This window comes from Haliotis cracherodii, unplaced genomic scaffold (assembly GCF_022045235.1).
Source record: "Haliotis cracherodii isolate W230 unplaced genomic scaffold, xgHalCrac1.p SCAF_12, whole genome shotgun sequence".
NCBI classification, from domain to species: domain Eukaryota; kingdom Metazoa; phylum Mollusca; class Gastropoda; order Lepetellida; family Haliotidae; genus Haliotis; species Haliotis cracherodii.
In genome coordinates this window covers 40,578,580-40,606,032 of record NW_027266267.1, presented here as the reverse complement: position 1 = coordinate 40,606,032, position 27,453 = coordinate 40,578,580, and the positions used below count along the sequence as shown (strand labels likewise).

The 27,453-nt window shown below is 39.7% G+C and overlaps 1 protein-coding gene across 1 annotated transcript in view; it reads left to right on the top strand.

The window, feature by feature from the left end:
* Nucleotides 1-9,723: 9,723 nt before the first annotated feature.
* The window catches only part of LOC139457381 (scavenger receptor cysteine-rich domain-containing protein DMBT1-like), a 62,041-nt gene continuing 44,311 nt past the window's right edge, over nucleotides 9,724-27,453 (top strand). Inside the window, exon 1 of the mRNA XM_071238785.1 lies at nucleotides 9,724-10,111. Within this exon, the coding sequence (XP_071094886.1) occupies nucleotides 9,724-10,111 (388 nt within the window). The remainder of the gene's footprint in view (nucleotides 10,112-27,453) is intronic.

Below are 27,453 nucleotides of genomic sequence, written 5' to 3'. Positions count from 1 at the left end.
CTTTTGATCAGTTTTCAAATATAGATTTGAATTTATTTTCAATATATTTTTAAAAGCATAGTCTGGAATAAAAGTCGCAAGTTTGAAACTGGAATGGTAAAGTTTGAGAAAGCTGGTTTCTGATTCGTTCATGCTGACTTCCTGTAACTCATTTCATTTATCAGTCAATGTTCACGAAAAGTCATTCTGACTTTACCTGTTAAGGAATATCATCAGATATTTGGGTAGCGGAAGCAAGCACTTAGATCTGATTTTAATGATATTTTGTGGAAAATGTACATTTAAACCTGTGTGTGTTCATCAGAAACAAGCCACTCAACAGGTACAACCTTTAAGAAGAATTTCGACTGTTCCACCACAAACCACTTATACACAACAGAGTTGGTGGAATGCGATGGCAGCCACACACAAAACAGATTCAGATCAGCTCTTCAATCCAGGATTACATTTGTATTATAATCGATGTTAAGCATAAGTATTTTGTAAATAATTGAATGAAAGGATGTAGGATGCAATGTATGCTTGTGCAATAAGAATTTTCATGGAAGCGGGGTCCAAGTCTATCATTTAAAGAGGTTATCACACGAGTGTGTTTGGGGATGGTAAATATCCTGTATTTGGAATTAACATTGTATTTCGCAAGCAATTCTGTGTTTGAAAATCCCATCACTCACAAACATTACCTAAACATTATAAGTTTTCCTGGAATGTGCACATTAATATATATTACATCAGAGGGTAAGTGGTGTGTCAGTCGGACAGTGACGGTAGCCAATATAGTTGCAACAAAAACCTGTTTCTTATACCTTTTCATATATGCAAAACAATAATTGCCTACCCAAATTGATTTTATTTGCCTTTCGCGGCAATCCATCAGTGCTAACTGCCCTTTATCAAAGGGGAAGCTACTCTAACCCGAGTTAGACGTTGTTGACAGTCGGCCAGTCCTGTCATAACGTTATGAAGTTCAGTCAGATGTACTCAAAGCGACAAAACGGGACAAGGTAACTTTTCGAACATATTTTGGCCAAATCCAGCTGTTATAATTTGTGGAAAAGGTCCCAAGCCAACATATGGAAAGTGATCCTACTTGGTTAGTGCCCTCGCAATATTGTTTCGCAATTTATATCTCCAAAGTTGCCTAAACTTGTAAAATGACGCAGTAACTTCACAGTTACATACATATTTTCAGTCTTTTAGTCTATTCTTTTGATAATTATAGCAATGATCCCAGTTGTGTCTTCGGATTCCCGTCCGTTAATTCTGACTCGATCGCCGAATGACAAGGGCGACGCCATGTTTATTTATAAACAGTGAAATGAGTCCCAACTTGACCTTTGATATTTGCTTCTATATCCGCATATGACCCAAACGAATATCTTTTTTATCCTTTGGCTTATCCTGCCGAGAAATACACAAATTACATGATAAAGAATTGTTATTCTAACCACTAGATCAATAAAGCGCTCATTAGTGGCATGTTATAGCAAGACAAACAGGGACACACAACGAGGGAATGAAGGTACTAACAACCCAAATTGTTTTGATGATTTACTGTTACTATGATCACACATATCTCCATTTATTAAAGGCAACATTGTTTTGACAGTTGTTATCGTAGTTCTTAGTGAATTAACATGGTGTTACGCTGCTTTTAACAATATTCCAGCGATATCACGGCGGGGGACACCAGAAATTGTACCCTTGTCAGGAATCGAACCCGGGTCTTTGGCGTGACGAGCGAACGCTTTAACCACTAGGCTCCCCGACCGCCCCCCTAGTTATTAACTTGTTAAACCAATGAAGCACTCACACATTTGTGCAATGGTCTATTAATACAAAATGGGATAAATAATAAGGGAATGAAGGTACCGGAAACCCAGGCAAACCCAGCAAAGACCCATTTTACCACTTACGTAAATCCTCTATAAATCTCCCAAAAGTACGTGGATAGGATTACCTGGTGCCATGTAAATACTAAGTGCTCACTTCGCTGGCTGTCAGGACATGAAGATTTTTTCAAGAATAAATTAGTTATGTTATTCGAGGTAACTTGTTCTCGTAAAGCAGGGTTATACATTTCTTCACATTTCATAATGGCCAGCCCAGTCTTACATAAGCATGTTCTAAAAGGAGGTACCAGACAGAATGAACAGAATAATTCCACTTCTTTCCTGGTCCGAGTTCCTAAACTTAGGTGAAGCTCATCTATGAACAGTTGGTCATATGCAATGAAAGAGAGCATGTGAAAGATCTACTGCAGTTTAAGGTTACCCGTGTCAGGCCGCATAAGACATAGATGCTTTGGAAGATCATTATCTACAGCATGTTTTCACAGAGTGATGTGTATATCAACAACTACGACAACCACAAGGGAAAAATCCAACATATCCAAACTATACAATATCGAACAATAGTTTATCATTGTTAATAATTCTAAGAATACTACCTCAATTACCTATCTGCCATAATTGCTGTATTTTGGCTTCAATCAGACAAATAAAGATTTAAGATTTTCAACAGACGTCCTCTTTACTATCAATCACACAATACGTTGCCAATTAGTCTCGTAACTACATAAGCCATGACGTCACAATTGCGGCAACATCACTTTTTTCCATCATCTACTACTAGAGGTAGATGAGTTGGGGTGGTGGGAGGGAGTAATTCGTATGTAATAGAGGTAGTATTCTTAGAATTATTAACAATTATAAACTATTGTCCAATAATTCTTATGAAACTTCTACCTATATTACATATCTGCCAGAATATACCAGAGGGACCCCGGTGGGATCTGCCTCTAGTAACTCCCTGTGTAATTGACAGCAATCCTCTTCTGGAAACCATTATGTACTGATTTTAATCCTACTTGAGATAATTTCCTCTGAAATTCCCCCTGAGGACTTGAAAATCAGAAAACTGTGTCAAGAATCAGTCAAATATATTTAGATTTACTGTTATATTTGCTGATCTTGATCATAATAAACCTGGATTAGTGACTTTTAATATCGGCGATTACGCCTCTTCCGGTATGTCACTCCCCCATTTGGTAATGACGTCTCTCTAGGTCTACACCAAATATGTCATTTCCTGGTTAGAAGTACTTTGCGCGGCTATTTCCGGTGCAGACGAAATCACTTTCGGTTCTCCTTTCACTTCCGGTAATGATGCCATTTCCGGTAAAAGATGATAGTTGATATTTAAGTTGCTTCTAATCCATCCTACACCTAATAAGCAGAATAATCAAGGGTGTACTTACCCTCTGATGCTGCTGGTGTCGGATCCTACCTCCTCCCCCCCCCCCTCCTCCCCCCTCCTCCCCCCCCCCCCCCCCCTTCCGATAGAACGGGTGAAATTATTGGCGGATGATGGTTTGTGCCGTGATCACCGGACCAAGGGAAGATATGTCCTCTGAGTCCGGTTGCACGTCACGTAAGTAAAAGCTGGTGGGGGTGTTTTGTGAGGCCCACTGACAGCGAGAAACTACTTGTTTTACTGAGACTGATGTCCATAAAGCGTGGCTATGGCTCAGATTTCGTGAGCTGAGCAGGATCCGAGACGTAGAGTGGAATTCTGAGCCTGTGTATAACTTTGTGCAACTTTGTGCTTTCATCTATCCTGCTAAAGTAGCCTTGGTGATATACTTGTTTGAGTTGGTCTTACAGGATATGAAAAGTCACCCTCGATGGCGTCTATATGGGTTTATAGCCAAATGATGGAACTTGAGAGCTCTGATTGGACATAAGAGTCTGTCTGGGTCATACACAGTTTCTCTTCCATAGTCATGTGTGTTTTCGGCGCAACTCCTTCATAGGATGGTTGTAAAGGAGGGATGATGTGTCTGATTCTGGCGACAAACCAATTTATATAAGCTCCGATATCCATAGAATACCTGGAGACTGATGTCAAATCATTGAACCGGGATGTCGCTCACGTAACATTCGTGTCGGGATTACGTACGAACATGTAGAAGTCTTCATCCATACTTTGGAATTCCGCAAGTGTAGCCTCGCGCGTCCTATATAACTTCGGTTTCATAGGTGGTAAAGGTAGATGTTCATCATGCTTGAGCCTGTGAATGTTATCAGTCAACTGATCAACAACCTTGCCGAGAACGAGGAATGAAGAAAGTGCGGTCTATGCTATATCATTTTATGCACAGATCGGCGAATATTTTAAACAAAGAACAGTCTCCCAACAAAATAAATGAAACTACCGAAAAGCGAAAAAGAAAAACACAATTGAAAAAAACCATGTTTCACACTTCCGTTAATCACAGGTTATAATGAAGTCAATTTCTGATAAAAATGTCCTTTGCAGCAATTCCGTTGTTGAAAGAAAGAGGAGTATACACATGTAGTTCAATCCTTAATCCCACTCATACGAAGGAAAGCACAGTGTACAAATGGTAATTTTGCAATTGTTGATAGTGTTGAAAAGGGTATAAAATACAAATTAATACAAGTGAAATAGAAATAACACTCAGCTTTAAGGCTTATGAGACATGGTAAAAGCATTGTTTATATTTTTACAAGACTATATGATTTAAGTGAGTGAGTGAGTGAGTTAATATCTAACGTCACATCGGCAATATTTCAGCCATATCCTGACGAGAAGTTATACATTAATAAGACATATATGTAGACTTTAAAAAAAACCTGTCATCGAAAGAAAGTACAATAACTAGAATATAACAGAGTCGATTTAAAACTAGTTGAGGAACATTTAAAAACAGAAACAATTAACAACACAATATAAAAATGGGCTAGAGATCGTCAGTAACTAAAGGGTTCGTTGATTGGTTTGCTGTTTTACGCCGCACTCAGCAATATTCCAGCTATATGACGGCGGTCTGTAAATAATCGAGTCTGGACCAGACAATCCTGTCATTAATATCATGAGCATCGATCCACGCAATTGGGATCGATGACATGCTTCAACCAAGTCGGCGAGTCTGACCACCCGATCCCGTTAGTCACCTCTTACGACAAGCATAGTCGCCTTTAACGGCAAGCATGGGTGCTGAAGACCTATTCTACTCCAGATCTTCACGGGTCAGTAACTAAAGGGAGATCACCATACTAGGGACCATGGGGACTTAAAATGCCTTTGCTTCCTGCATGGACCCCGGCAGGATTTATACCATCCCTTCAGTCACTGGAGACAGTGTAGTCGTCAAGCCAAAGATTAAAATGACGAATATACCACGTTTAAAAACATGGCATGCATAAAAATACTTCGAATGATGTGGAACTTACATACCCACTTAGAGGGACAATAACTTTATGCTTCTTTAACCCCCCTCAAGGGTACAGCTACTAACAATCTAAGTTACAAGTTAGCATTTCATATATATAAACAAACATATTATGTACATCAAAATTTTTGAATGATTTCTATTTTCTTTAAAAAGCACAATATTAAATGAGAATTTACATGACTAAAAAGGTCCTTGTCTGTTTTTACACAATAATATTTATCCCTTGTGATGGAAAAATCAATACAGTTAAGCAGAACATGCTTGACCGTGATTCTTTCATCACAAGGGATGCAAAACGGAGGGTCCTCACCTTTCAATAGATATTCATGGGTATATCTGCTGTGGCCAATCGTCGCAAACTGACTTGACTGACAGCCCAAGAAGGTATATCTGATAATTGGTTTAATTTCATGTGACTTATTTATACCTACTTGGATGTCCCACTTCTTTTGCATTGGATCACGAATGTAAGATCTAATCACGGGTTTATGGTCAGTGTATGGGATCAGAAGTGGGTCACAGATTTGTTGAGTGCTGCTTTTGCAGCAGCATCTTCCATTTTGATACCAATGACACCAGCATGGCTGGGTAACCAACAAAAGACGATGTCATATTGGCCAGTAGCAAGATAATTAAATAACTCAAGAATTTTAATTAAAAATGGATGTTTACAGAACATATTTTTAATGGCCTGAAGGCACGAAAGTGAAACTGAAAAAAATATGAATTGTTTATATTTGGATTGTTTCTTGATATATTTTGGTGCTGTTAAAATTGCGTTTGCTTCTGTTGTGAATATTGAACTATTATCTGGTAGTCGTGATGATATTGTTCTGGATCAAATGACAGTGGCACTAGCAACAGCGCCACCATCCTTGGATCCAGTTGTAAATATAGCTATGTAAGTGTAATAAGTGTTTCGTAACGGATTGTATTCTTGTTTATACATTTGTGGATTTGTTATAGATTTCTTAAGTCTAGTTAATACAAGGTCTACATTGGCCTAACGATTTGTCAAGGAGGCAATGAAAACAGTTGTATGGGAGCTACATCCTTATAGTTAATCTTAGCAGAAGAAACGACAGATTTAATTCTTATTCCAAGTGGTGGAACAAGAGATGTTTTCTTATTGTAAATATCTTCGTAAAGAGGATTAAAAACGCGATTGAAAGCTGGATTTGACTAATTAGAATATAATTTAGTGATGTATAGTAAAGATAATTTCAGACGGCGTTGTTTAAGAGAAGGCTCATCCTCTTCAACAGACAGATTTGGAATAGGAGAAGTGCGACAGGCTCCAAGGCAAAGGCTCTGGCCTTGGTGATGAATAGTATGTAGTTTTTGTAAATTACTTTTACATACGCCGCCATAGACGATTGAGCCGTAAACAAGTTTGGAACAGGTCAGTGATCTATACAAGTGCAAGAGTGTTGTCTGACCCCTCCCCACTTTAGCTTTAAAATATGTGTACAAACACTATCTGCTGATAGCCAAGAGGCAGGGTACCACATCTAAACATTACTAAAACTCGGTGCTGGTCTCTAAAATTAATATTCAATACATGAGGTTCAACCTCATTAAAAGATAGATTTAAATTATCTATGTGTTCTTTATTTGTTGCCATTTACATTCCTGCGATCATCCCATATATAATTTATTTCAGTTATTAACGTCGTGAAAGCATTGTTTAATAAATTCTATTTTTATTGTATTTTGCAAATGTTAAATATGAAATATTCTATTTTATTGCTTTTTTGTCTACTCTACTGGCCCAATATTAACAGTTATGTTTAGAACAATTAATAACCTTAGAGCAAATTCTGTTGCATGACTGTTGTTCAAACTTAATAAAAAGTCTAAAAACATTAGTGTGTACTTTATGAATAGGTGGAGCAAGCCCCATATCACCATTAACATCAAGATTGAAAGTGGTTTTATGTACACCCGGAAAATATACGACATGCTCTGTTTTCTGTGATATTAACTTGCATACATGTGTTTATACTCCACATCGATGATCCATAAAGCATGACTGGTTCAACCAGAGAAGTTCTAGAACTTAACACATGCATAGTTAGACATACCTCCTGCCACATCATACGTCTTAAATAGCTATGATAAGGCGCGACTGGCAGATTTATAGTGTTTCCCAACAGTCTGTCCTATATCTAAAAAGTAATTGAACCATGAGCCAAGATATCTATAACGTTCACCATTCTGTAATGAGACATCACCACAATTGAATTGAACTCTGGTCGTGTTACAGAAGCATATTGAAAGTGAACAATATTTATCTTGCTGCTATTTACAATTAATTGCCAACGTTTGCACCAATCATTTGAGACATTAAGCATAGATTGTAGAGACGCTTCATCTGGAGGAAAACGGTCAGTAAAATATCCATTTATTTGCCAAAACAATTTACACCACGATAAAGAGATTGCATGACGCAGCTTGAACCGCAAATAGTCAAATAGTCTCTTGTAACGGTACTTTTTTCAAAACAAAACCAACAAAAGTTAATTGTTTTTAAACTATTCTTTGTTTAATTAAAGTGGATAAAACATATAGATGATCCGTACAATCTCTTTGTGTTCGGAAACCATTTTGTTCATCAGCTAAGATAGTATTTCTCTCCAACCAACAAGACAGTCGAGTATTTAATATGTCTGCATATATTTTACAAGGGATTGAAATAAAAGTGTAATAAACCGGGCGATTTACCACATTTAGATTGTTCCCCCTTGTCGCTGGATGTAAGTTATCACGTGGTGTCTGTCACAACAAGGATCAAGGATACGACTAAGGTGCTTCCATGCTTCTGCTAGTCTCTAAAGTTGTAACTATTTTGTCGTTTATAATTGAACCCAAAAGGTTTGATTATATGGACACATGGCAACTATGAAAAATTCAAGACTAGTAGAGATCCCTTGGCACCTGATAATTGAAGTTTAATTACCTAAATTATTTGTTTCTACTTAGGTATTAATGATCTGTTTACTTCTTTACGTACTGATAGAAAACAATGCATGTTTACAAGCAAACGATAAGCTTTTTTGAAAATGGCGGTTGTCCTGATTTCAGTACAATTATTACTTTTCTATGCCTTTCTTACGTCATCATTTGTTTGATCTGTGCATACTTTGAATATCCTTTGATGTTCTACGTTCATTCGTTTTTACTCTAGTTTTTCAGTTAAGCATTGTTTTCATTTGTTTTGTATGTCTCTAAATTGAAACTGACCCGTGAAGATTCCGGGGTATAATAGGTCTTCAGCAACCCATGCTTGCCGTAAAAGGTGACTATGCTTGTCGTTTAAGGCGACTAACGGGATCGGGTGGTCAGGCTCGCTTACTTAGTTGATGCATGTCATCGATCCCAATTGCGTGGATCGATGCTCATGATATTAATCACTGGATTGTCTGGTCCAGACTCGATTATTTACAGACCGCCGTCATATAGCTGGAATATTGCTGAGTGCTGCGTTAAACAACAAACCAACCAACCAACCAACTAAATTGGAACTAGTTTCAGTCTCATGTGTGAATCCCGTTGAAAGTCGTTTGATGACCGAACGTTGGAATCCTTCATATAAGAAGTAAATAAGACCAAAACACCTTGATAGTATGATAGATGTCACTTGTGAAAAAAACGTTTCTAATCTCAATGAAAACAACCAAGTGTATTAAGTCAACCAACAGTATACCATTATCTTTCTTCTATGCCATTGTGTAATGTCAATACATTTTGTACATTTATCTCTATCCACTTTCATATGACCATAAGACATCCACTTTCACATGATCATTAGAAATATAATCTTAGTTATATGAAATAAAATATCCATAGATATTGCCTGTCCCGCTGTTCATCTCTAATGGGGAATGAAAATGAATTAATCTTCAATGGCCCCATGATCTAATTTAACGCCAGTACGCTTTGGGAATTCTAAGAAAATAGAGGATTTAAGAGTTGTGTGCTATTCTAAACATTCACGGTAGGATAGATATGGTCACTGAACAAGATAGATATGGTCACTGAACAGGATGAGATGTGTTTAGAAAAAAACGTGAATATATAGAAATAAGCATGAACATATTCCATCTCCAGTTGTTACTTAGTAAAATAAATATTAGTTTTAACTATTTAAGAATATTTGGTATTATTCTACCGAAAACATGTTCTGTATACTGTGCGAAAACAGATGACTAGGGTGTTCTGATTAGATGACATAATCGAAGATTGATAGAAGGTCCAAAACGACCAAGAAATCGAATGCAATTGGACATCATCAAACAGAACAATTTCCCATCTATCTCAACAACTTGTTTGTGAGAAAGTGTCTATGTTGAAAATATTAGGCTGAAGTAAGTATTTGTGTTTGTTTCTTTTGTTAGTTGTGATCTAGTATCACTGAAAGTTACATTGAAAAACAGCAAATTGAGACGAAACGAACTATCTTGATGGTCAGTTTGTTGATTAACCACTTCCCAAAAGTACAGACGCTGTGTTGTGTTTCAGCTGCTGCAGTGGTATATGCTCGCCAAGGAAGTAATGCAACCTTGTCCTGGATACTACCCAAGCCTCCTGTCAGGGAGTTTACAGTGAGGCGTTTTTCATCAGATATTCTGTTCCATGTGACCAACTACAACAAGGTGGACATCACTCCCACGTACAGGACAAGAGCAGAGTTTACAGGGAACATTGACTCGTCAGGATCTGGTGTGTTCAGTTTCCTGCTGTATGATGTTGTGTGGAATTCTGACCGTGGTGTCTACAGATGTTACAGGGGTTCACCAGGATCTAGAGGGGATCAGATGTCTGACAGTGGACAGGTGCTTGATGTCATACGTGAGTATATGGCCACACTTATTGTACAATACTACTTGTAATCGTGTCATTATATGCATTTGGAATCCATAAACTGATACGTTCTTTCAATCACATTTCCTCAAAACAGTTTACCCTGTGCATATAATTGTCTAACAGAATTTGGAAATATTGATAAGCGCAAGTTTTGAAAAAGAACAGATTAAATAAGGTACAGTAGTGCCAGTGAGTTGTTGAGTATATATATACTTAACAACACAAGTTCCTTTGACACCAATATTGTACCGTATTTTTCAAACAAGTAAAGTTTGGTTTTCAATATTGTAGTACATGTATGGAATCAAGTCACAAAAAACGCAACTGCTACAGGAAAGCATGCATTACATGCAAAAGTTTACTTTTATGCAAGCCCCATGTATTTCACTAACCAAGAATGGGTTTAAAAACATGTGTGTTAACGGGATTCAATATGCATTGTTTAGCATCGTGCTGACAACAACCACTCAGTGAGTGAGTGAGTGAATTGGGTTTAACGCCGCTTTTAACAGTATTCCAGTTATATCACGGCGTGTCAGCTTAATGTGGGAGGAAAGCCCGAAGTGATGCCAGTCACAGACGTTTACCACTTCGGTGAAACCCACGAGCACGGGTATGGTGCTGACAAACCTAGAAACATAATCAGTGCAAACCGGGATTCCAAACCACACTCATAGGTTTCTGGCGTGCCCAAGGGACGCAACTCTGCACAGCGAATCGCGGCGCCTTAGACGACTGGGCCACCCGTACAACCACTCAGAAAAACAACAAAATTACGCAATTATGCAACATTACGAAATGCCACGCCTGTCCAAAAATGAGCATCTGCGTGCCATAGGTATGCTTGTAGCAAGATCGATAATTTAACGTTCACAGAAACACCATTTGGTTTGATTTATGAAGCATGATCTGTATCAGTAGCTATGTTATATTTGATGTACCAGATGATAGGTTACAAGGTTATGTGCAATATCTGGAATTTGTCAGGATAATTATTTTTTTCTGTGGCACAACATGTGAGTTACACATCGGTGTGTGTTGATAAAAGCGATCAAATCATGTTTATGGTCATAACTATTATGAGCTAATAGCATTGTCCACTGTACGACGCTGATCATATCATAAACATGTGGCACCTGTCACAAACACATGAAAAGGAAGGTCAGTTATTTTCCTGAAAAACATATGGTGCAAGTCAAAAAGGGAATTGCACACTCACATTCACATACAAAACAATGTGTTTGGTTATACCGAGTACAAAATTGGAAAGTGGGACTAACAGTTTTTACAGCTGTTGTCAAATGTCGGAGACATTCACAAGTATGGGTATTCAGGCAGACACTCTTTCCAGTACACCACGGTGCCTGTCCGTCATTGTACGAAGTTTTAAGAGCAGCATTCGTATTGCCAAAATTATTTTACACCAAAATCAGGTATAATGTAATAAATGATTATTATGACAATGAAAATGGAAATGGTTTGATGATATATATCACCCTTCCAAGTGTATGTATATTTAGTTGATAATATGAGGGAAAAGTACACTATCTCTGTATCAATACTCTCTGGTATTGCATTCTATGTAAAAATATCTTGGAGTAGCAGATGTTGGGGCTAGGATTTATTTGTACGTTTATGGAAACACACTAATATGAACCATTTCCTTAACACATAAACATACAATTTCATAACACAACTAAATTGTTATTAGATTATGTAAAAAGGTTCAAGACATAAGACCCGTGCACACAAACGCTTAGGGGTGGGGGCGGGTGTGTCGGGAGTGTACAAATACATTAAAGTTTAACATCTTATTTACAACCTCCTGCCAGGTCTGTTTTGGAGATTGTGAATGACAAGGCACTTATGGCCATGGCTTAAGACTTACTATTAGCATCCTTTCAGGTGGCTGCATATATGGTGAACATGTCTAATATTTTGAACATGACCTTTCACCATGGCCATGTCCCTGTCTGCCACTACTTCGAGGATCATGCCATCTTGTTGGCCACCTACGTTGCCATTCTTCTCAGAAAGTAAGTGGCGTGAGAAAATCCTTTTGGCCAGTTTACGCCAGGCTATTTCTTTAGGATATTGCTTGTTTCCAAGAATTTCAACAGGATGTGAACGGATTACAAGTTATAGATTTTCAGCCACCTGTTCTGCCATAATTCAGGATGTTATCTCTCGCTAACCATCCAATCTGGTGGATTTCATGGCATTATTGGACGCACAGGAAGCATACCGGCACGTCCCTATTCATTGTGAAAACCAGCCATTTCTCACAGACTCTAAGGCAAGACTTGCACATCAGCAGCCACGAGGTCTTGGATGGGATATTGCTAGAAATCACTGAACACAAAGCCTGAAGGACGCCAGACTCCTGATCCCCACAGCCAATTTCAGTGGCTCATTACATGATTGTCATCGTGCCACTGACGTAAGAGACAATAGCCTTGGCTACTGCAGCTGGTATTGGTGAAATACTTACTTTAGACGTAACCCAGATAAAATGTGACAGAGGACCAGATGCCGAGGTTCACACGGGTCTCATGTGGGATTCTGTGGCCAAAAATCAACAACAATGAGAGTGAGTGAGTGATTGAGTGAGTTTGGTTTAACGCCACTTTTAACAGTATTCCAGTTATATCACGGCGTGTCAGCTTGATGTGGGGGGAAAGCCCTTAGTATTGCAGGTCTCCACTTCGGTGAAATCCACGAGCACGGCTATGGTGCTGACAAACCTAGAAACATAATCGGGGCGAACCGGGATTCGAACCCACAATCATAGGTTTCTGGCGTGCCCAAGAGACGCACTCTGCACAGCGAATCGCGGCGCCTTAGACGACTGGGCCAACCGTGCCCCCTAACAACAAGGAGAAGATTGGTGGATGTTCATGATATCTTGAGTTTTTGACTCCATTGCGTGCTCTAAGACTTGATAGTGACAAGAACTTCCTGGAGACAGAGCAAGAGGTTGTATCCTCCTGGCAGCTGAATATAGCTGAGGTCACAAAGAATGCGATTTCGTTTTGGTTTCGGGCGACAGTTCTGCAGGTGTATCAGCATGCAGGTTTGGGTCTGCCTCATGCACACAATTAATATGAAATCAATTCTCTGGTGTCCTCGACACCATTGTCTTTTGAATTAACCACCACCGGTTATTTTTAATGCCCCAGAGGCCTCAGATTTTAGATAAGCCACAGATTCCTGGGAACTGGTGTTTGTTTGGTTCTGGCTTCTGATTTCAGCTGACGAAACATCAGATAAGGAACATATGTGTTGTTTTTTTTAAAAAGTATTTATACTAACCTTTGACTAATAAATTAATGTTGAGACAATGAAGGACAGACTGCCCAACAAACTGCATTATCTTCCCACATGTAGTTCACTGCTTGTTCAGTGTGGAAACAACTGCCTGGTTTTCACTGTTTATTATATTTTTTTTGCTCCTGAGCTTATCAGCCCTAATGTTGTGCGCATCTTAGACTGAAGTGGGATGGTTCCATGTTAGTCCTATATTCTTCCAATGCTCCGCCCATGAACCGTTAGTTCAGCGACCTGGAAAGTATTCTCCGAACCCACGTCATGTCTCCTGATGTCTGTCTGTTTAGAGCTGTTATGCTTCGTTTGTAATCCAGCATTGATCCAGGAATAATGACATTCCATTGAGATTGTCTAGGAATGGAAGCCAAATCAGAAAGTCATCCTTCTTCATATTTCTTGTAACCCTTACCTTATGATGATGTGATGAGGCTTCTTAAGATCACAATATCGAATCACCGATTCTCCGAAGGAAGGCCCTGCCAATGGGAATGGCCCTACCTATGTAATTTAGAGAACTAAGAAGACCTTCGACTGCTGGTATGGTTCACTCTATGCTGACTGTGTCGAGCTGAATTCCAAGGGAATTTGTTAATGGGGTTTGTGTTACTGTGAAGAGTGGTAATGCTGCCTGTGACAAAATTTTCCAGGGAAAGGTTAGGAGTAAACTCAAAAGCTTTACTAGACTGAGTAAAGATAAAGTGCCCTTTTACTGTAAAAAACAATTGGGAAATTTGGAAATATGTACCAGCCCACAGGGATTTGTACTTGCCCTGTACTAGCGGGCTAGTGTTAGGTTCAAACCCTTCTAATCCCAACAAATACCAACGTTGGTAGCAATTGCTGTTTGGAATTGTGAAGGCTGCTTGAAAGGTTTGAAACTGTAGTTTTATACTGGCTGTCAGAAATGAGATTAGTTCGTGCTATATTTTTCTTTCTTTCGTTAACGAGGGCAAAAACTTGTTGCCCTGAGGGACTATCTCAGTTATGTGACACAGACAAGACATATTTTTGTGGCGACTGATATTTATCAGTGTATATCTGTGAGTATATGTATATCATTATTGACTGCTTATTCACCGACACAATATGTAAGTTAAATTGTGAAACAATTTATCTGTAGACTGCTTCATTTACACCTTATTTGGAATACATATTGAGTACTGTAATGTGTACATGCCCATGTGAATAAGTTCTGGCATCCTTGTGCACGTATGTGTATGTATATATGTGTACACGTATGGGTATATGTATGTGTATGTGTATGTGTATGTGTATGTGTATGTAGGTATATGTAGAGGTGTATATGGGTAAACGTGTTTATTGTGACTATACTGCTAATCCATGAGAAGCTCATTGCCTTCATCCCAAAAGCCTGAGCTTGTGGCAACAAGGGATATTTATTTGTGTTTATTCTTTTTATCATAATCTATCATTATACAAAACTAAAATTCATTCCAGTGGGTACATTACACTTCGTTATTTCAAGATAAACATGCTATAAATAATACCATGATATTGATTACATTGATAATTGATTAAAAACATATAGTGTCGGCCAAATGTAGAGAAATAGCCGAAAAGACAAAACGAAATAAAGTAATGAATTTATATAGAAAAAAGAAATTCTCTATCTTTTGTGTGCAGGCTGTCCATATTTCCAAAGATAATGCATATCTTATATAAAACGAAAAGGTTCTTGATGTGTTATAAAATATAGAATGTAAAATACACAAGACTTATTTTAACAATAATGTTGTAGACCTTTTATGTTAACCTTAGTCGTCAAGTGATTACAGTCCCCGGGGTTATGAGAATATCAGTGTTATTTAGCAAAGGCATAAAGAAGACACTCCTGAAACAATTTAAGATCACAATATATCACTTGTTTCAGAACATATGTACAGTAAAACATCAAATGTAAAGTGCCGATCTGCTTCTTAAAAACTCATTACATCATTACAGCAGATACACAAATATATTTCTGCATCAATATTTATTCAGTGCAGATGTACCTTTATATACAAAGACAATGTAATTACACTTATTAAACGCATAACTTAGGAAATAATTAAATCGTCAGATAATCATATTATGCATAATGGATGCACAACATGAACATATTATATAGAGAAACTATATACAAAACATACCCTAAGTATTGCACGGGAGTGTAACATGCCTTCTGCCAGTCTTCTCATTCGACAGTCACATGACCCTAAATACAGATACAATATTAATTATAATATTGTAAATAACATATAAATAATTGAGACATAAACATGCATCACTGAAATTCAACTTCAGTCATTTATACAACTATCAATAAAGTTATGCATACAACTAGAGAGATGTGTACAATGTCTAGAAATACACCAGATTTACTAAATAATAGCAAATATGCATCAAATCAAATTACACAAAATACCAACTTACCAATGCAATGAAATATAAAATATACTGAACAACACAAGTGACATTGAATAAGATTTAATGCAAAGATATGTTTTTTTACCAAATCTGAAACAATTTCGGTTTGCAACAGGTAAAAGACTCCTGCAAGTGTTCAAATGGTTTAATTTGCCATACTGACTTCAGAAAATGTGTGATTTCATAAAAAAACATGAACATGCCAAAATGTCAATTTACAAATCAATAGCGTGTGTGTCCACCTCTGGTTGCGATGCAAGCAACACATCTTGGTCTCATGGAATGGACCAGGCGTCGCACAAAGTTCTGAGGGATATCTGTCCATATCTGCTGGAGCATGTTTCGAAGTTCCTTGAATGTCTGTGGAACACGTGGTTGACGTCGAATGTGCCAATCCCTCTCATCCCACATGTGCTCGATTGGTGAGAGATCAGGGGAGCGAGCCTGCCAGGGGATGACATTCACGTTGTTTTGTTGAAGAGAATCCTGAACAAGTCGAGCAATATGAGATCGGGCGTTGTCATGTTGAAAGGTAATGCCTGGGTCATGACGACGCAAAAACAGTAGAACAAGAGGGCCGATGATCTCGTCGCGGTATCGCTGTCCATTGAGGTTTCCCTCTACCACTATCAAACGGGTCCTCTGTCTTGCTGTAATCCCACCCCATACCATAACGCTGCCGCCCCCGAACCGATCTTCTTCCATGACACAATGATTGACGTAACGTTCACCTCGACGTCGGTACACTCGAATCCGTCCGTCACTGTGACTGAGGTGAAAACGAGACTCGTCAGTGAATAGAACTTGTCCCCACTGCATGGCCGTCGAGCGTAGACGCTGTCTGCACCACTGTAGACGTGCTTGACGGTGGTTTCCTGTCAAAATGGGACATCTGGTGGATCTTCTGGCGACAATTAATGCACATCTGAGGCGGCGACGTACGGTTTGTGAAGATATTCGTCGAAGGCCAGGCTTCTTGCAGTCACTGTTGCTGGCTGGAATCGATTTTATTAGGTGTATTGATCGAATCCAGTCTTGTCGATCATTGGTTACGCGTGGCCTGCCACTCCAAAGATTATCTCTGACTGCATTCGTCTGTTGCCAACGTTGCCATAAAAACCAAATGGTGTTTCTGTGGACGTTAAATTGTCTTGCAACATCACGTTGACTCGATCCTGCTTCAAGCATATCAATGGCTCACATACGCTCATTTTCGGACAGGCGTGGTATTTGTAATGTTGAATAATTGCGTAATTTTGTTGTTTTTCTGAGTGGTTTTGGTCAGCACGATGCTAAACAATGCATATTGAATCCCGTTAATGCACATGTTTTTATATCATTTCTTGGGTAGTGAAATGCAAGGGGCTTGCATAAAAGTCAACTTTTGCATGGAATGCATGTTTTTCTGTAGCAGCTGCGTTTTTTGTGACTTGATTCCATACATATACTACAATATTGAAAACCAAACATTACTTGTTTGAAAAATACACTAAAATATTGGTGTCACAGGAACTTTTGTTGTTGAGTAAATATGTTTTGATAAGCAATACTCATGACCCTAATCCCATCACACTCACCTCATTCACTTAACCTATCGTTTGTTTATGTTTACAAGTTATTTAAAACCTATTTTATTACTTATATGCTTAATTTAAATTAATGATTAAAAGCATAATGTTTACAATGATATAGATTAATTATGATTACTTACCTTGATTACTTGATCTTTAATCCATTATGAATTGCTGTGCAGTGCAGGTGTGTTTGCAGCATAACATAAGCAATGGCAGGTGAGAAAGGGATCTGAATTGAAAGGTATACTAATTGGCTAACAATTGGTAAACCTAATGATTAAGCAAACAATAGAGCAAAACACCCTTGGAAGTAAAATAGACTGGACCATTGACCTTAGACCGAGTAGAAGCTTATCAGTAGCAAATGCTTATCAGTAGCAAATACTGATAAGGACACAAACAATAATATATAGGAAACCAGGAAATGACACAACCCTCTGTTGAATCAACAAGCTGAAATAGAAAAGACATGATACCTTATCTACACTAAAAATACTTACATATTTACAAGCTGCAGAATTACCACCGACTCATTATGTTATTTTAGACATGATGGTTGATGGTTTAAAGTTAAACCTAACCATAGTGTAAAACTGATAACCCTTTATTTTACAGTAGACTGAGTACCTATAAAAAATATATAGATCTTTGAAAGGCATTTAGAAGTGATACACATAAGGAAGAGAATATATGGATGTCAACTTCTTTATTATGAGGAACACAACGTTTCGGAGTATATGCTTACTGCTTCATCAGATGAATTAACGCCATGAGGCAGAGAGCATATATATGTACATGTAAGGACAACACAATTAATAAGATGACAATAGGTGGAAAAATACGAAGGGTAGAAACTAACAAGGGAAGCCAACAGATGATTGGCGCTGATTGGTGTTTAACAATAGACAATGGAAGGCAACACTTTACAGTAATTGGCACGGAAGGTATGGAAGCCAGTACTTAAGTTATCATAGATAAGTAATATGTAATTGACACTGGGCAAACGGGAGGGGTAATTAGCCCTGAAAGATTAAAGAATGGACATAGCAAAGGGCAAATTGAAGCCAGCTAGGTAGTTAGCAGTGACAAAGATCAAAGCAATAAGGCCCAAGCACTAGGCAGATAGATTCCCTGGTCACGGTTCATAGTGTCTCCTGATGTCAATGGCTTCTTGTTTCCTTTGTTGCCACTTGTTCGTGTTGGAAGACAGGACTTTGGTGGCTTCCCATGTGATGTTATGGTTTTGGTCCTTCAGGATGTTTTCAAAAATAGCGGATTTCAGGTCAAGTTTATTAACAGAGGTCCGATGTTCTTTGAGTCTGGTGCTGAGGGGTCTAAGGGTTTCTCCAATGTACGGGTTGCCACATTTGCAGGAGATCTGGTATACACATCCTCGGAGGTTGGGACTTGCGCTGCTTGTGCCTCTGCAGGATGTACTCAGATGCAGTCCATGTGCCTACCAGCCATGGATCTTCTTGTGGTGCTCACTGAAGAGAAATTATCACTACAGGTTACGACGATCGAGACAAAATAGCCAATTAGTGTGTTTCCCTTCACTTCTCCAGAAGCCAGGGTCAGGAATGCACACGCATCTTCAGGTTTGAATCGTCATGCAGACATCATCCTGAGGATCGATATCAAGATGCTTCCGAGACGTTATGACAGTCCTCGTTACTCTGGTCCTTATCATCGACACTCTCTTAGCCTGAGATTCAAGATTTGGAACAAATTTTATCTACTGCTCCTGGTGTACATGGATTGTAAACCTAACACTTATCCCACACAATATTTCTACGAGAGTATTATTGCCCTCACCGGGGACAACCTACACAATTCAAACAGGAACATTTGACGAGAGAGTCCGTTGACCTGTCATCAGTACTATCAGCAGGTCTTCGACATATGAGGATGTGTTCTAGCATCATACAGGTCTCAACTTGCTACTGCACCGGTTTCACCCCATATTCTATAATGAACTGACTGCCTATACATTGCTATTCTTAGGAACTCGCAACACCACTCGTTGCGTGCAGAGCTTTTGGAGACTGTTCGGCAAGCCTGCAGAGTTTCCTGTTCCTGTACAAGTGTGATTCACATATCACATGTCAAGATTCCCTGTTTAAAAACAAAGGCTGAGATGCTGGGACAGACTGACCTCAAGCGAGCCATGTGGTGTATTTACTGTAATATTTTGATGACTACACATGAAGTCTTTAACATCCTCGCACCTCCTTTGTCGTCATCTCAAAATAAGAATAGGCAGCACTTTTTTACGGCCCAAGGGGATCGAATCCATGGTGTCTTTGCCAGTGCTTCACATCGGTATACCGCTGATCAACCAGGTAGGACAAATCATTCCTCATTTATTCAAGATGGAGCTTGTGAATATAGACGTTTGTTCGAGAAATGCTTTACATCCCTTCAAGTCTCTGGTATTGCCGCACTTCCACATGGTCCCGATTACCCAGCTTTGTGTGATCATTCGAACCAAGAATAATATAGTCAACCTTTATTTACAAGATACAGGTTTGACTTCGAATTCTCAGTCAACTTCTTCGGACAAGCACATGTTTTTTCCAGTAAGTGCTACGGACCCATTTAAAGTATTCGAACATCCGAATAATGACACAGTAAAAACTCTAGATCATCAGTTGGATGTTATTTATAGTGGATTTCACGGGATAGCATATTTCTCGGGATAACATAGTTCGACCAGATGGCGTCCTGTCTTCCTTCTTCAGGTTCCACTGGTTTTAATCACCACGGCTACTATTGATTCTTCTTGTACGAATTTGACATCACCTGCTGGTTATTGGAGAAGTAGAGAATGTAGAGAGGCAGATGATCGACAGGAAAAGGGTTCGATCTTCCAAGGGTCATCATCGCAGTTGGTTAGTCAACACAGAAACTTCTTCTCCCGACAGGTGGAAGAAGATACAAATACTCGTGGCATTAGCACTCAAACAGTCTTTACATCTTCGACAACGGTAGCAGTTACTCTGTCCTTTGACATCAGTACAAGCTCTTACCCAGAGAAGTCAGCTACAACTACGGCCAATTCAGTGATAATTCAATGAGAGACCTTATCTTCAGATTGACTATTGTTGGGTGCAATAGAATCGACCCTCCAAATCAACAATCTTGAATTCAAGGCGGCCATTCTAGCGATCTCCCTTTGGGCAGAAGTTCTTTGGCAATCAGAACTCATGATCCAGTCCGACAATGCCTCAGTCGTTTGATACATCAACAAGATGACGATGGACTTTTTTCAGCTGGACATCAGCACCCAAGCCTGACACATTCCAGAAGTCAGCAATGTCATAGCAGACTCACTGTCACGTCCGGATCAACCACCCTCAACAGTAAGGCGTATTTATCAGGAAATCTTCAAGAGGATTTGCCGCCTCTACCATTGCCCAGAGATTGACCTATTCTTCACAGGTTCAACAGACAACTCTTTTTTAGATTCGTCTCTCCAATTCCCGATCAAAAGGCATATGAGTTTGTCGCTCTGGCCATATGATAGGATTCTCACGCCTACGCATTTCCCCCAACAGCGCTTCTACCATGGGTGATCCAGAAGACCGTAATGACAAAACATTTACAACTGATTTTGATCACTCTCTACTGGCCAGCTCGCAGCTGGTTCACCATGTTGGTAGACCTCACAAAAGGAAACTATTTTCCACTTCCCTTGTGAAGAAATCGTTTTCTTTCAACCTCACTCCAGCCTCCTACAACCATCTCTGGACGCCCTACATCTATGGGCCTGGCACATTTACAGAAGTCCTTTGTCACTTAGGGTCATTCAAGGCGAGTAGCGAGTATCATCACGGAGGCTCATTGTACTTCAACATAAGTGTTGTCCGACGATAAATTGCTTATATGTGATAGATCGATCAATACCTTCAGCATCTTCTCTCTACTCGGAAGTTGGAGTGCTCTACATTATCAACATATATAGCAGGTCTTACTTTGGTCATCACCACTGCAACACCCGTAAAGATCGCGGTAGTCCCCGATTTCCAAGCGCTTCTCTGCTTTTACAAACTCGCCGACCAATCGCACAGATTTCGTCGACCAAAATGAGACTTGAATGTAATACTATCACACTTGATGTCAGCAAAATATGAACGCTGGGTGGAAAAAGATTTTGAACAGATCAAAATCAAGACAGTCTTTCTTCTAGTCCTGGCTACTGCTGCAAGGGTCAGCTAAATATATGCCTTGGATATAAAAAAGATTTGATTTGAGAACCACAGCTACGGAAATGTTCATATAGGTCTACGATGGGATTCCATCGTTAAGAACCAACTTCCTAGTCAACCCAACAAGCTATTCACTATACCGGCATTGGCTTTGATTCTACATCCCCAGGATCACGAGGACATATTGCTATGTCCAGTTTGAGCTCTATGCAGTTACTTGCAAGCCTCATCGACCCTGCGACGATCCCGGAAGAGATTGTTGATCCCTATCTCTCAGAACTCTCCCAAACGCCGGTCCCCTTTGGTTATGATCTACAATACTCTCTGCCTACAACTTTGCGCAATTGCCTCCACCCCAGACATCAAATCCTCATGAGACGAGAGCTGTTGCATCTTCCATTGCTCTACATAGCTCCTAAGTGCTATCATGGAAGGATGCTTCTGGAATTCTGACACGGTCTTCGCCTAATACTACTTCATGATGTCTTCGTAACCAATGTCCTAGGGCTACACCACATTGGTCTGCTAGTCCTGGCTGACCAATTAATGAAAGCCCTTTACCGCAGATAAATTACGAGTACACTCACTGTAATCGTGCAATCATATCATGTGCAGCATGAATATATAATTGAGAGCCACTCCCTTTCTTTCATTATCAGTGAGCAGTGAACCGTATTAATTTTTGGAAACACCCTCCACAAATGAGAAAACCCCGACCGCTACTTTGGTGAGTGAGTTGGGTTTAACGTCGCTTTTAACAATATTCCAGTTATATCGCGGCGTGTCAGCTTAATGTGGGAGGAAAGTCCGAAGTGATGCAGGTCTCAGACGTTTACCACTTCGCTGAAACCCACGAGCACGGGTATGGTGCTGACAAACCTAGAAACATAATCGGGGCGAACCGGGATTTGAACCCTCAATCATAGGTTTCTGGCGTGCCCAAGGGACGCAACTCTGCACAGCGAATCGCGGCGCCTCAGACGACTGGGCCACCCGTGCCCCCGACCGCTACTTTGAAGAATTCTGGTGATCTAATGATCACGATTGGACAGTTAATGACTGACAACCGCCACCAGCTGCTTGATACTGTTGATTGAAGTTTTGTTTTGACTCTCTAGTAAACCAGTGGTCACGACTGGGCAGTTAAAAGACTGATAACTGTCACCAGCTGATTGATGAATTGTGATACAGGTTGATGAAATCGTGATGCAAGCAGGCGTTGGGTCCCGACTGGCCAGCCAGGCTATCCAGATACAAGCTGGTCCATCAGTGAGGTCGAGAGAGAGGCACAGAAAAGCACAGGAATGCGCTGAACACCAACCAAACCAGACCAACAGAGCAGTCCAGGAAAGCAGCCTAAGAACTCTAACAGCCACAGACTTACAGCCAACAGTAAACCCAGCTCGCAGAAGACCAACACACTCGGACGAGCTTTTGTTGCACCTGGTCACTCCTGAGCACCATCACAGCCTCTCTCACAGTCTCTGCCATGTCCCCGGTAAAGTATTTGTAGAACCAGAGAGTATAAGTGCTTTATAATTATTAAAGAAACTGTTTTAACCCTGAAACGATTCGTCTGTTGTGCTACACGCAGCCGTTTTGATGGTGTACCAATTTTATTATCAGCCCACTGCTGCCTTGAGAATGCGAATCAGTGATGGTTTGAAGATCCTCATATGGATATTGTCGATCGTTTCCTCATCTATATGTATAATTCGATCCTGCAGTGGGATCAATGACTTCCACAGCATAAAATGGGATGCCAAACAAATAATGGCCGGCTAGAACTACTTGACGGGAGACCCCTTCCGAATTTTGTAAAAGTCTTGGTCGAAAGCTTGCCTAATTCAAAACCATGTTGTTGTCATAGTACAATGTCCAATACAAAAACACACAAGCATATATTACACCCGTAGACGTATCACTGTGTCCTAGTAGCGTAAAGGGGTTTTCAAGATCCCTCTATAGCAGTGATTCAGCCATAGAAAACATGAGTAAATCTCCAGACGTGGGTGTGTGACAGTCCCAGGATTGAAGCATGTCAGTACCAGCTTCCTTGTGTACATCTCATAGGTACAGACAATACAGACTTGGGTAATCTGTGACCCACCGTCGAACCCTCGGATAAATGCAATGAGTGTGATAAGATAAGTTGTAAATTTTTCTGAAGTTTCATATTTATAATACTTATCCTATCTCACACGATCTATGCCCACCCATCCAATCCCGCATCACAGTTACACTTGCCTATTGGCTCCGAGAAAGACAATGATGAAGCAGTCAATGGATCAGATCGAGGACAAGTTGCTGCATGAGATCCGGGTGCATGACCTAGATACTGGGATGGTCGTCATGATGATGCACGGATGGCTGGGCAAATAAAGCTTAAAGGCTTGAAAATTTGGTCAAGGACGTTTCCACGCAAGGGATCGAAAGAAGAAGGGGGAATCCATAGAGTGAGACAGGATAAGTATTATCAATATAAAATTTATTTTCAAATTTACCCTTCTTTCTCGAAACATGTACTCAATAGAGGGTGTGAATAGTGTGTAATACAAGAAAATACGGTATATGTGGATTATTTATTCCACCCTGACTGCTACCGGCCTGTTTGAACTACGCTTTGGCGATAGGTTGATTATTAAATCAGTGGCAAGATGCCATGTTGTTTCCTTGTATTATACAGCTTTGCACAGTTATAAGGAAGACATATGTCCCGGTTTGCGGGACTCAGGGATGTTTTTGATAGTAAGACTTGACAGGATACTGTTTATGCAAATTTGACCTGATTTCCTTCAAATCAAAGTTGAAATGAGTCAAAGTTAATCCAGTAATAATATTGTTTAACAAGGTATGCATTTGAGACAAACAGGGACAGTCGATTGGTTTTCTCTCTAAAGAATTCACTACTAAAAGCAGGCCCCTCTATCTATTTCACTAAAAAGACGCATTATCAGAATTAATGTAAGCAATATGGCGTGTTCACCCACCAATTGCAAAGGAATAGTTTCAAACGCGATACAAATGCAGTTACTATCGTTGAAACTACGGTTCTCGTTGGAATCACTATTGGAACTGACAGCACTGGCAAAGGAACACATTTGATCATCTGTTAAATTCCACATTTCGTCAAATGACAACAACACTTACTGTCGCCACAGCTCGCGAAACATGTCTGACAGTAACCGAGAAAAAAACCGGGGAAGTGTTATAATCAACGCTTGTTTCCAGAGAATGTAATCCGTATTAAGAAGTTGATGCACAATAATTCCCCTTCGCCACAGATTATTAATTTTCATCAAAAATGTATTTTGTATGAATTCTCATTAGTATCAACAGAAAGGATTCGTCTGTGGCTGAGTGACATTTAAACAATAATATTAATGTATACATATTTTATTAACATATAGAATTACCAGATCCCCACTCAGTTACCAAGATTGCTGGGATTTGATGGGCGGATGGGCGAGATGACGGACATCTTCAGCGTGTTCAGGGACCATACTTAACTACTGCCTGTTTATTTGCGATAGCTGATACCAAAACACACGCATCCAAATTTAGACAACAAATTATGATGCATATGAATACTAGTTGCTCAATACCATAGATTTTATTTTAGTTACTTCGCTTGTCGCTTATTTCTTTATCACCACTATTTCTCACATGCATTTTTTTTCCGGAAAGGCGTGGCCAATTAAATAAGATCGGCTTTTGATCGATACAGCCAAACTTATTCTGCTGCATTGGACCGAGTTTCCCATAGCGGTTGTGCACATATTCCACTACTGACCGCTGTCAAATCCATACTGTTTCTTTTCGTATAATAAATACATTAGGTTTGAAAACGGAAGCTATACTACCAGTATAGACAGGAGGGCCTGAAAATGGAACATTTATTTTGTTCTTTTTCGTTTAGGGAATCTATCACTAAGCCACCTCCTGTAACTGCAAGTCCTATAACCCAACTTGAACTATAGAATTATGATATATAGTGTTATGATAACATCAGGATCATGTTACATGCAATCATGTTACACAGGCTGCAGGGTTCAAAATTAACTACACAAGCCCACTGTTCTGAGACTAGAAGAATTCAGAAAGGACTAGTGACATGTTCCTTGTGGACGATCACTGTAATCATTAGGCTGGTGGAAACTCTGCAGAAAATCTTCATTGTAGACTATTGCAAATAAAATTCAATGTGCATCTAAGGTGATGCAATTCACTGTGCAAGAAACCTGTGATTGTGGGTTCGAATCCCAGTTTGTCAGCACCACACCTGAGTTCATTGGCTTTCACCAAAGCTGGCACATAATACTATGACTGAAATACAAAATCACTCATATCATATTGTTTGTGTATATATACTCAACAACAAAAGTTCCTGTGACACCAATATTTTAGTGTATTTTTCAAAAAGTAAAGCTTGGTTTTCAATATTGTAGTACATGTATGGAATCAAGTCACAAAAACGCAATTGCTACAGAAAAGCATGCATTATATGCAAAAGTTTACTTGTTTGCAAGCCCCATGCATTTCACTACCAATGAATGGGTATAAAAACATGTGCATTAACGGGATTCCATATGCATTGTTTAGCATCCTGCTGACAACAACCACTCAGAAAAACAACAAAATTACGTAATTATTTAACATTATGAAATTCCACGCCTGTCCGAAAATGAGCGTCTGTGAGCCATTGGTATGCCTGAGGCAGGATCGAGTCAACGTGATGTTGCAAAACAATTTAACGTCCACAGGAACACCATTTTGTGTTTATGGCAACATTGGCAACAGACGAATGCAGTCAGAGACCATCTTTGGAGTGGCAGGCATGCGTAACCAATAATCGACAAGACAACTGGATTCGAACAACACACCAACGAAATCGATTCGAGCCAGCGTTATGGTATAGGATGGGATTACAGAAAGACAGAGGACCCGTTTGATAGTAGTAGAGGGAAACCTCAATGGACAGCGCTACCACAACGAGATCATCGTCCCTGTTGTTCTACTGTTTTTGCGTCGTCATGGCCCAGGCATTACCTTTCAACACCTGGCCTTATATTGCTTGACTTGTTCAGGCTTCTCTTCAACAAAACAACGTGAAGGTAATGCCCTGGCTGGCTCGCTCCCCTGATCTCTCACCAATCGCCGTGATTCGCTGTGCAGAGTTGCGTCCCTTGGGCACGCCAGAAACCTATGATTGTGGGTTCGAATCCCGGTTTGCCCCGATTATGTTTCTAGGTTTGTCAGCACCATACCCGTGCTCGTGGGTTTCAGCGAAGTGGTAAACGTCTGAAACCTGCATCACTTCGGACTTTCCTCCCACATAAAGCTGACACTCGGCGATATAACTGGAATACTGTTAAAAGCGGCGTTATACCCAACTCACTCACTCAGTCACCAATCGAGCGCATGTGGGATGAGAGGGATCAGCACATTCGACGTCAATCACGTGTTCCACAGACATTCCAGGAACTTCGAAACATGCTCCAGCAGATAAGGACAGGTACCCCACGAGACTTTGTGCGACGCCTGGTCCATTCCATGAGACCAAGATGTGTTGCTTGCATCGCAACCAGAGGTGGACACACACGCTATTGATTTGTAAGTTGACATTTTGGCATGTTCATGTTTTTTTTATGAAATCACCAATTTTCTGAAGTCAGTATGGCAAATTAAACCATTTGAACACTTACAGAAGTCTCTTATCTGTTGCAAACCTAAATTGTTTCAGATTTGGTAAGAAACATAACTTTGCATTAAATCTTATTCAATGTTAAAG